At 44.9% G+C, this 12,724-nt stretch overlaps 1 protein-coding gene across 1 annotated transcript in view; it reads right to left on the bottom strand.

The window, feature by feature from the left end:
• The window catches only part of KAZALD1 (Kazal type serine peptidase inhibitor domain 1), a 99,033-nt gene that overhangs the window by 50,638 nt on the left and 35,671 nt on the right, over positions 1-12,724 (bottom strand). Inside the window, exon 3 of the mRNA XM_073596171.1 lies at positions 3,774-3,934. Coding sequence (XP_073452272.1) covers positions 3,774-3,934 — 161 coding nt within the window. The remainder of the gene's footprint in view (positions 1-3,773; positions 3,935-12,724) is intronic.

Genomic DNA, 12,724 nt, shown 5'->3' with positions numbered 1-12,724 from the left:
ACTTGGAGTGAAACAGAGGGTGCCAAGGGACAGGAGGAACATGAGTGCATGCAGATGTAGGTCAGTGAAATTGCAGCAGGAGATTAATCAGATCTGGAACTGTAGCCGTGCACAGCAGTTTAGCTGAGGTTAATGAAGCGCTCCACTTGCGCTGCGGGTCCAGGGTGTGGCTGTCAGAGCTCTCAGCAGACTTGCAGCAAGAACGTTCAGCGTGGTGCAGAACTGCAGCAGCAGACAGCTGGGTAGACACTCGAGCAGGGCAGTAAGTCAGGATCAGAGACAGGAACGTGGTCATCTGATAGCCAGGGTCATTAACAGCTGGGCAATGAGGTACCAAATCAGGAGCAGAGCCAAAGTCAAGAACAAGCCGGGTCAGTAACTAACGTCAAGACATAAGCGAAATCCGATATCAGGTCATGAGTAAGCTGGTTCAGCAACCAAGGAAACACAGGACACAGGGAAAGCTGGAGACCAGTCAGCATAGAGCACAGGCAGAAGTATCCTTAAATAGCCCATCTGGCGCCAACATACATTCGTGTGCGCATGCGCATTCCTGATAGCCGTTCTGTAAACAGTCATGTCTGCATGCGCATTTCTATTAGCCAAACATCCTCTGAAATGCAAATTTCTATTAGCTAAATGTCTTCCTACTTGCAAATTTCTATTAGCCAAACGGCTGATTGGTATTCTCTGACACTTGGTGAGAAGGAGACAACTGTTGGAGAAATTATTCTCAAATGTAAGAAATACAAAATAACTATCAATCGCCCTCGGTCTGGAGCTCCTTGCAAGATTTCACCTCATGGGGTAAGGATGATCATGAGAAAAGTAAGGGAGGAGCTTGTGAATTATCTCAAGGCAGTTGGGACCACAGTCACCAAACAATTGGTAACACAATATGCTGCCATCAATTGAAATCCTGCAGTGCCTGCAAGGTCCCCCTCCTCAAGAAGGCACATGTACAGGCTTGTGTGAAGTTTGCCAATGAACATCTTAATGATTTAGAGAAGGACTGGGAGAAAGTGCTGTGGTCAGATGAGACCCAAATTTAGCTCTTTGGCATTAACTCCACTCTCCCTGTTTGGAGGAAGAAAAATGCTGACCATGACCCCAAGAACACAATCCCTACAGTCAAGCACGAAGGTGGAAAGATTATGCTTTGGGGCTGGTTCTCTGCTAAAGGTACAGGCCGACTTTGCCGCATTGAGGGGCCAATGGATGGAGCCATGTATTGTAAAATCTTGGATGAGAACCTTCTTTCCTCAGCACGAACACTGAAGATGGCTTGTGGGTGGGTCCAGCATGACAATGACCCAAAACATACAGCCAAGGCAACAAAGGAGTGGCTCAAGAAGAAGCTTTAAGATCATGGAGTTGCCTAGCCAGTCTCCAGACCTTAATCCTATAGAAAATGTATGGAGGGAGCTGAAACTTTGAGGTTGCCAAGCAACAGCTAAGAAACCTTAAGGATTTAGAGAAGATCTGTAAAGAAGAGTGGACCAAAATCCCTCCGGAGATGTGTGCAAACCTGGTCACCAACTACAAGAAATGTCTTACCTCTATGCTTGCCAACAAGTACTAAGTCATGTTTTGCTTGGGGATCAAATACTTATTTTACTCACTGAACTGCAACTCAATTTATAACATTTGTATCATGTGTTTTTTTCTAGATTTTTGGTTGATACAGTCTCTATCATTTAAAATACACCTATGATAAAAATCATAGACCCTCATTTTCTTTGTAAGTGGGAAAACTTACAAAATCTACAGGGAATCAAATAATTATTTTTCCCACTGTATTCAGATTAATAGCTAAGGTCAGCAATTAGAATTTCTTTAATCAGTGACAAGACTTTTCCTATTAGAGCCCTTTCACACTGAGCTGCGGGCAGCGTTAGCTAGTTTTAGCGGTGCTATTCGGCCGCTAGCAGGGTTTTTTTAACTCCCGCTAGCAGCCGAAGAAAAAGTTAAATGCGCCCGTGTCAATGGGCAGGGCGGTGGAGGAGTTTAGCCCTTTAGCGCCTGAAAAACACTTCAGTGTGAAACGGGTCTTAGTCATTTGCTCCCAAATAACTTACTATTTTAGGTTACAGTGTCCTTTTTATTTCTGAGTTGCTACAAAAGCAGCTCCTGATTGTATTGGGACTGAAATAAGTTCTCCATGTTAAATATCGGAATGAGTGATTGAATGAATAAATATACGAATAAATTAAAAAAGCTCAGCTTTATCGCAAACCTATGGACAATCAGGGTGATCTAAAGCTGCTAAAAAAATCTAACAGAAGCTGTCTTCAGTGCCTCTGGTATGAACTTGGAGGATGAAGTGCTCCATAATTCCTGCAGCTACAGAGTTCAGTGAGGACATGTTTTAAAGCTTTAATTATGGCGTTTTAAGAATATGTAAATATTTGAATGTCTGTAGCTTAGCCACATGCCCACTTTAAAATGAACCTTTACTTTGCCTTGTCAAAGTAAAAGGTTAATTGAAAAGGATGGACCAGCTGTTTTGGCCAAGAGTAATAGCTGAGAAGAGCCTGCTTTGCTGGAGAGGTGACTTTCATTACAAAGATCTGGGCTGTCTCAGTGGCTTTTCTTTGCAGGGTATATGTATTTACAGATTCAGGACTACAGAAAGGAAAAAAGCCATCTTGCATGAGCCATTTTTTGTTTATTAGAAAAAGGAGAAAGTCTGAGAGCTGCTCCCTAACATGAGACACCTCCATCCCTATATTGCATAAAGAAACAAAGAATTTTTGCCGTGGGACTTTAAATGAAGTGTCCATGGTGATCACATATAAATAGAAAGAGTATATAAGTAACAAGATTTATTGGAATAAATATCATCCATTACAGGTCGTAAACATAGGTGACAGTTACATAAAAACAGCAACATGATAAAATGGTCCTAAAGACATAACCATCATGACATAACATCAAAGTAAAAAAAGTACAGATATACATGATACATCTCTAACCCGACGCGTTTCGCGAGCTCTCCTCGCTTCATCAGGGGCTGATGTGTATATCTGATGTCTGTAATAACAAGTAAAAATGTATTGAAGTATGGTTTGTAGTAGGACAACAACATGAAGTCAGAGCTAGTAATCCGATACCTACTTGTCAGGCACTTGACCCCAAAGAGGGCGGCCCCAGGCAGGGGGCGGCGGGAATGCATCTCCCCCGGGAGCTGAGGGGGAGGAGACCACGACGCAGAGGTCCAGGATAAGGCACAGGGCAGGCATGGCGAGTGAATGAACCTTTACTTTGCCTTGTCAAAGTAAAAGGTTAATTGAAAAGGATGGACCAGCTGTTTTGGCCAAGAGTAATAGCTGAGAAGAGCCTGCTTTGCTGGAGAGGTGACTTTCATTACAAAGATCTGGGCTGTCTCAGTGGCTTTTCTTTGCAGGGTATATGTATTTACAGATTCAGGACTACAGAAAGGAAAAAAGCCATCTTGCATGAGCCATTTTTTGTTTATAGGTGGTCAGCCTGTTAATAAAACAGGTTGTTGTGAATTTGCAGACTATCACTGTGTTTTCCAGAGGCATCAGACCTCTACTCCAGAACATGTCTGTCCTGTTTCTATTAAAAAACAGCATTTGTAAAACCATTGACCATTTCCTAGTTGCATCCTCCACAGCAAACCACACCTTGCAGCAAGACATAAGGAAAAACTATTTTAAATTGTATTACATTTTTTACAGTTAATTTGCATGTGTACCCATAGTAAAATTGTATGGCAGAAACAACACTATAATTTGACATTTAAATACCTGGACTGAAATGTGAGGATCATCGCCTGGTAGCAGCATCTCAGAACCCTCCTTCTTCCATTCAATAGATGCCATGGGATAAGCAAAGACTTCACAGCCAAATATAGCATCCTTTCCAGTAACATTCCAGTTATCATAGGGTGGGGTAAGGATCTGTGGTGCTGCAGAAAAGTCACAGAATCTATTTAGTATTTGGCAAGAAACATTTCCTGTACAGTGGAAGTAAAGCATTTTTACTGGGTGGCTCTTCTCTGTAAGGTTATGTAAGTTTACTTGGGCTGTATTTGAATTTACTGTAGTTGGAAGCTATCTCCCACAAAATCCGGCAAACACATTGCAGGATGTTATCACAGTTATCTCCTAAATTGGCTAAATAAAGGAGAGGGCACTCAAAAGCCACGTCCGTAATCTAGGGGGAGAAGAAAAGAGAGTACTACTGAAGGTACTACCAAATGTCGGACTTTATAGACCAGGAAACAATGGAGAAGGGAATATTAAGAATAAATCATCACATTTATTGAAAAAATACAAAATATACAGATAATCGGTGCTGGGACAAGGCCATTTGGTGCCCAGGGCGAAGATGGCAAACTGCGCCCCACATCTCCCCCACTGTAATATTCACATCTCCCCCACTGTAATATTCACATCTCCCCCACTGTAATATTCACATCTCCCCCACTGTAATATTCACATCTCCCCCACTGTAATATCCACATCTCCCCACTCTAATATCCACATCTCCCCACTCTAATATCCACATCTCCCCACTGTAATATCCACATCTCCCCCCACTGTAATATCCACATCTCCCCACTGTAATATCCACATCTCCCCACTGTAATATCCACATCTCCCCCCACTGTAATATCCACATCTCCCCCCACTGTAATATGCACATCTCCCCCACTGTAATATCCACATCTCCCCACTGTAATATCCACATCTCCCCACTGTAATATCCACATCTCCCCCCACTGTAATATCCACATCTCCCCCCACTGTAATATCCACATCTCCCCCCACTGTAATATCCACATCTCCCCCCACTGTAATATCCACATCTCCCCACTGTAATATCCACATCTCCCCCACTGTAATATCCACATTTCCCCCACTGTAATATCCACATCTCCCCCACTGTAATATCCACATCTCCCCCACTGTAATATCCACATCTCCCCCACTGTAATATCCACATCTCCCCCACTGTAATATCCACATCTCCCCCCACTGTAATATCCACAGCTCCCCCACTTTAATATTCACATCTCCCCCACTGTAATATCCACATCTCCCCCACTGTAATATTCACATCTCCCCACTGTAATATCCACATCTCCCCCACTGTAATATCCACATTTCCCCACTGTAATATCCACATCTCCCCAGTGTAATATCCACATCTCCCCCACTGTAATATCCACATTTCCCCACTGAAATATTCACATCTCCCCCACTGTAATATTCACATCTTCCCACTGTAATATCTACATCTCCCCCCACTGTAATCACATCTCCCCACTGTAATATCCACATCTCCACCACTGTAATATCCACATTTCCCCACTGAAATATTCACATCTCCCCCACTGTAATATCCACATCTCCCCACTGTAATATTCACATCTTCCCCACTGTAATATCCACATCTCCCCCCACTGTAATATCCACAGCTCCCCACTGAAATCACATCTCCCCACTGTAATATCCACATCTCCCCACTGTAATATCCACATCTCCCCACTGTAATATCCACATCTCCCCCCACTGTAATATTCACATCTTCCCACTGTAATATCCACATCTCCCCACTGTAATATTCACATCTCCCCACTGTAATATCCACATCTCCCCCAGTGTAATATCCACATCTTCCCCCACTGTAATATCCACATCTCCCCCCACTGTAATATCCACATCTCCCCACTTTAATATTCACATCTCCCCCAGTGTAATATCCACATCTCCCCCCACTGTAATATCCACATCTCCCCACTTTAATATTCACATCTCCCACACTGTAATATCCACATCTCCCCCCACTCTAATATTCACATCTACCCCACTGTAATATTCACATCTCCCCCACTATAATATCCACATCTCCCCCCACTGTAATATTCACATCTTCCCACTGTAATATCCACATCTCCCCACTTTAATATTCACATCTCCCCCCACTGTAATATTCACATCTGCCCCACTGTAATATTCACATCTGCCCCACTGTAATATCCAAATCTCCCCCCACTGTAATATCCACATCTCCCACTGTAATATCCACATCTCCCCCACATCTCCCCACTGTAATATTCACATCTCCCCACTGTAATATCCACATCTCCCCACTGTAATATTCACATCTGCCCCACTGTAATATCCACATCTCCCCCACATCTTCCCCACTGTAATATGCACATCTCCCCACTGTAATATCCACATCTCCCCCACTGTAATATCCACATCTCCCCACTGTAATATTCACATCTCCCCACTGTAATATCCACATCTCCCCCACATCTTCCCCACTGTAATATCCACATCTCCCCCACTGTAATATCCACATCTCCCCCACTGAAATATTCACATCTCCCCCACTGAAATATTCACATCTCCCCCACTGTAATATCCACATCTCCCCACTGTAATATCCACATCTCCCCCCACTGTAATATCCACATCTCCCCCCACTGTAATATCCACAGCTCCCCACTGTAATATCCACATCTCCCCACTGTAATATCCATATCTCCCCCAACTGTAATATTCACATCTTCCCACATCTCCCCCACTGTAATATCTCCACTGTAATATCCACATCTCCCCCCTGTAATATCCACATCTGCCCCACTGTAATATTCACATCTCCCCCACTGTAATATACACATCTACCCCACTGTAATATCCACATCACCCCCCACTGTAATATCAACATCTCCCCACTGTAATATTCACATCTCCCCCCACTGTAATATTCACATCTTCCCACTGTAATATCCACATCTCCTCCCACTGTAATATCCACATCTCCCCACTGTAATATCCACATCTCCCCCACTGTAATATTCACATCTTCCCACTGTAATATCCACATCTCCCCACTCTGTAATATCCACAGCTCCCCACTGTAATATTCACATCTCCCCACTGTAATATTCACATCTCCCCACTGTAATATCCACATCTCCCCACTGTAATATCCACATCTCCCCACTGTAATATCCACATCTCCCCCACTGTAATATTCACATCTTCCCACTGTAATATCCACATCTCCCCCCACTGTAATATCCACATCTCCCCCCACTGTAATATCCACATCTCCCCACTGTAATATTCACATCTCCCCCCACTGTAATATCCACATCTCCCCCACTGTAATATCCACATCTCCCCCCACTGTAATATCCACAGCTCCCCAATGTAATATCCACATCTCCCCCACTGTAATATTCACATCTCCCCACTGTAATATCCACATCTCCCCCACTGTAATATCCACATCTCCCCACTGTAATATTCACATCTCACCCCACTGTAATATTCACATCTCCCCCACTGTAATATCCACATCTCCCCCACTGTAATATCCACATCTCCCCCCACTGTAATATTCACATCTCCCCCACTGCAATATCCACATCTCCCCCACATCTCCCCACTGTAATATTCACATCTCCCCACTGTAATATCCACATCTCTCCCACATCTCCCCACTGTAATATTCACATCTCCCCACTGTAATATCCACATCTCCCCCACTGTAATATCCACATCTCCCCCCACTGTAATATCCACATCTCCCCCCACTGTAATATCCACATCTCCCCCACTGAAATATTCACATCTCCCCCACTGTAATAGCCACAGATCCCCACTGAAATCACATCTCCCCACTGTAATATCCACATCTCCCCCACTGTAATATCCACATCTCCCCCACTGTAATATCCACATCTCCCCCACTGTAATATCCACATCTCCCCACTGAAATCACATCTCCCCACTGTAATATCCACATCTCCCCCCACTGTAATATCCACATCTTCCCCCACTGTAATATCCACATCTTCCCCCACTGTAATATCCACATCTTCCCCCACTGTAATATCCACATCTTCCCACTGTAATATCCACATCTTCCCACTGTAATATCCACATCTCCCCCACATCTTCCCCACTGTAATATGCACATCTCCCCACTGTAATATTCACATCTCCCCACTGTAATATCCACATCTCCCCCACTGTAATATCCACATCTCCCCCCACTGTAATATCCACATCTCCCCACTGTAATATCAACATCTCCCCACTGTAATATTCACATCTCCCCCCACTGTAATATCAACATCTCCCCCACTGTAATATTCACATCTTCCCACTGTAATATCCACATCTCCCCCACTGTAATATCCACATCTCCCCACTGTAATATCCACATCTTCCCCCACTGTAATATCCACATCTTCCCCCACTGTAATATCCACATCTCCCCCCACTGTAATTAATATCCACATCTCCCCACTTTAATATTCACATCTCCCCCACTGTAATATTCACATCTCCCCCACTGTAATATCCACATCTCCCCCACTGTAATATTCACATCTTCCCACTGTAATATCCACATCTCCCCCACATCTCCCCCACTGTAATATCCACATCTCCCCCCACTGTAATATCCACATCTCCCCCCACTGTAATTAATATCCACATCTCCCCACTTTAATATTCACATCTCCCCCACTGTAATATTCACATCTCCCCCACTGTAATATCCACATCTCCCCCCACTGTAATATTCACATCTTCCCACTGTAATATCCACATCTCCCCCACATCTCCCCCACTGTAATATTCACATCTCCCCCACTGTAATATCCACATCTCCCCCCACTGTAATATCCACATCTCCCCCCACTGTAATATCCACATCTCCCCCACTGTAATATCCACATCTCCACCACTGTAATATCCACATCTCCCCCCACTGTAATATTCACATCTCCACCACTGTAATATCAACATCTCCCCACTGTAATATTCACATTTCCCACTGTAATATCCACATCTCCCCCCACTGTAATATCCACATCTCCCCCCACTGTAATATCCACATCTCCCCACTGTAATATCCACATCTCCCCCACTGTAATTCACATCTCCCCACTGTAATATTCACATCTTCCCCCACTGTAATATCCACATCTCCCCCCACTGTAATATCTACATCTCCCCCCACTGTAATATTCACATCTCCCCCACTGTAATATTCACATCTCCCCCCACTGTAATATTCACATCTCCCCCCACTGTAATATCCACATCTCCCCCCACTGTAATATCCACATCTCCCCCCACTGTAATATCCATATCTCCCCCACTGTAATATTCACATCTCCCCCACATCTTCCCCACTGTAATATTCACATCTCCCCACTGTAATATCCACATCTCCCCCCACTGTAATATCCACATCTCCCCACTGTAATTCACATCTCCCCACTGTAATATCCACATCTCCCCACTGTAATATTCACATCTCCCCCCACTGTAATATCCACATCTCCCCCCACTGTAATATCCACATCTCCCCCACTGTAATATTCACATTTTCGCACTGTAATATCCACATCTCCCCCCACTGTAATATCCACAGCTCCCCACTGTAATATCCACATCTTCCCCCACTGTAATATCCACATCTCCCCCCACTGAAATTAATATCCACATCTCCCCACTTTAATATTCACATCTCCCCCACTGTAATATCCACATCTCCCCCACTGTAATATTCACATCTTCCCACTGTAATATCCACATCTCCCCCACATCTCCCCCACTGTAATATCCACATCTCCCCCCACTGTAATATCCACATCTCCCCCACTGTAATATTCACATCTCCCCACTGTAATATTCACATCTCCCCACTGTAATATCCACATCTCCCCACTGTAATATCCACATCTCCCCACTGTAATTCACATCTCCCCACTGTAATATCCACATCTCCCCCCACTGTAATATTCACATCTTCCCACTATAATATTCACATCTCCCCACTGTAATATCCACATCTCCCCACTGTAATATTCACATCTGCCCCACTGTAATATTCACATCTCCCCCACTGTAATATCCACATCTTCCCCCACTGTAATATTCAAATCTCCCCCACTGTAATATCCACATCTCCCCCCACTGTAATATCAACATCTCCCCACTGTAATATTCACATCTCCCCCACTGTAATATCCACATCTCCCCCACTGTAATATCCACATCTCCCCCACTGTAATATCCACATCTCCCCCACTGTAATATTCACATCTTCCCACTGTAATATCCACATCTCCGCACTGTAATATCCACATCTCCCCACTGTAATATCCACATCTCCCCCACTGTAATTCACATCTCCCCACTGTAATATTCACATCTTCCCCCACTGTAATATCCACATCTCCCCCACTGTAATATCCACATCTCCCCCACTGTAATATTCACATCTCCCCCACTGTAATATCCACAGCTCCCCACTGAAATCACATCTCCCCACTGTAATATCCACATCTCCCCCCACTGTAATATCCATATCTCCCCACTGTAATATTCACATCTCCCCCACTGTAATATCCACATCTGCCCCACATCTCCCTCACTGTAATATCCACATCTCCCCCCCACTGTAATATCCACAGCTCCCCACTGTAATATCCACATCTCCCCCCACTGTAATATTCACATCTTCCCATTGTAATATCCACATCTCCCCCACATCTTCCCCACTATAATATGCACATCTCCCCACTGTAATATTCACATCTCCCCACTGTAATATTCACATCTGTCCCACTGTAATATCCACATCTCCCCCCACTGTAATATCCACATCTCCCCCCACTGTAATATTCACATCTGTCCCACTGTAATATCCACATCTCCCCCCACTGTAATATCCACATCTCCCCCCACTGTAATATCCACATCTCCCCCCACTGTAATATCCACATCTCCCCCACTGTAATATTCACATCTCCCCCCACTGTAATATCCACATCTCCCCACTGTAATATTCACATCTCCCCCACTGTAATATTCACATCTCCCCCACTGTAATATCCACATCTCCCCCCACTGTAATATTCACATCTGTCCCACTGTAATATCCACATCTCCCCCCACTGTAATATTCACATCTTCCCACTGTAATATCCACATCTCCCCCACTGTAATATTCACATCTCCCCCACTGTAATATTCACATCTCCCCACTGTAATATTCACATCTCCCCACTGTAATATCCACATCTCCCCCCACTGTAATATCCACATCTCCCCCCACTGTAATATTCACATCTCCCCCACTGTAATATCCACATCTCCCCCACATCTCCCCACTATAATATCCACATCTCCCCCCACTGTAATATCCACATCTCCCCCCACTGTAATATCCACATCTCCCCCCACTGTAATATCCACATCTCCCCCACTGTAATATTCACATCTCCCCCCACTGTAATATCCACATCTCCCCACTGTAATATTCACATCTCCCCCACTGTAATATTCACATCTCCCCCACTGTAATATCCACATCTCCCCCCACTGTAATATCCACATCTCCCCCCACTGTAATATCCACATCTCCCCACTGTAATATTCACATCTGCCCCACTGTAATATTCACATCTCCCCCACTGTAATATTCACATCTCCCCACTATAATATCCACATCTCCCCCCACTGTAATATTCACATCTCCCCCACTGTAATATCCACATCTGCCCCACTGTAATATTCACATCTCCCCCCACTGTAATATCAACATCTCCCCCACTGTAATATCCACATCTCCCCCCATACATCAATACATCACAGTCTGCTCAGCCCCCCCACCTGTCAGCCCACCACATCACAGCCCTCAACAACTCCATTTTAATGTCCTCAGTGAGTCAGCACACACTTTCCCCCTTATCAGTGTCCTCACTCCCTGTAACTTCGCCCCCTCCCTCACTTACCTTGCACAGACCGAAGATCGGAGGGAGGCACGGCATGTCTCGGATGGAGGGCGGGTGTTGCAAGATGGTGATTGGTTGCTGAGACCGCCCTTCATCCTAGCAGCCAATCACCTGCTTGTTAACCTCTGGCAGCTCTGCCCTCCATCCAGAACTGTCCCACCTCCTGCTGTCGGCTCTGTGTGAGGTTTACAGATATGGCAGGGGGAAGAAAAGACTGATAAATGGCGGTACCGCGGCGAGCCGCATAGGAGAGTGAGGCGGTCCGCATTTGGCCCGAGGTCCGCCATTTAGTGATGCCCATTTTAGGACACTTCACTGCGCCCCCCCACCCCCAATAAATTGTCTCGCCCAGGGCATCCGCCCCTTCCGCCCACCCCTTGTACCGGCTCTGCATATAATAAATGGAAAGAGTAAAGTGAGCCCTTGTGCATCTACGCGTTTCGCCGTTAGGCTTCTTCAGGACACGACCAAGGTTCAAAGACGTAAGAGATAAGAGAACAAAATCTCACTATCTTGAGTTGGAGTATATTGTTGTATATACCCACAGCCTGGAATAGGCGATGGGTTTTCAAAACTCGAAGTAATAAATAAATCTTACATTTTGTGAACAGCGGAACAGGGGCAGAAGAAGCCTTGCCAGCAGAGTAATATTATACGATATGTATCAAAGCAGCAGACCCTTATTGGGATTATGCATTGTTCATGGCTAATAGAGCCTGAAAAGACATGCTGTGCATGGAGGATATATTAAGGAAAGCGTGCCCCTGGGCGACAGCCGAACGCTGTACAGCATTGTACATTGGAGATGTTGCCCCCCTGTAAAGTCTCCAGTCAGGAAAAGCTAATGTCAGATGCACAGAAGGAGCCTTTAGAATCTTTGACAGTCGCAGCTCTCCCTTGTTTTCTTAGTGCAGCAAC

The sequence above is a fragment of the Aquarana catesbeiana genome, linkage group LG08 (assembly GCF_042186555.1).
Source record: "Aquarana catesbeiana isolate 2022-GZ linkage group LG08, ASM4218655v1, whole genome shotgun sequence".
NCBI lineage: Eukaryota > Metazoa > Chordata > Amphibia > Anura > Ranidae > Aquarana > Aquarana catesbeiana.
The sequence above is the reverse complement of the archived record's forward strand: the minus strand, read 5'-3'. Positions and strand labels throughout refer to the sequence as shown.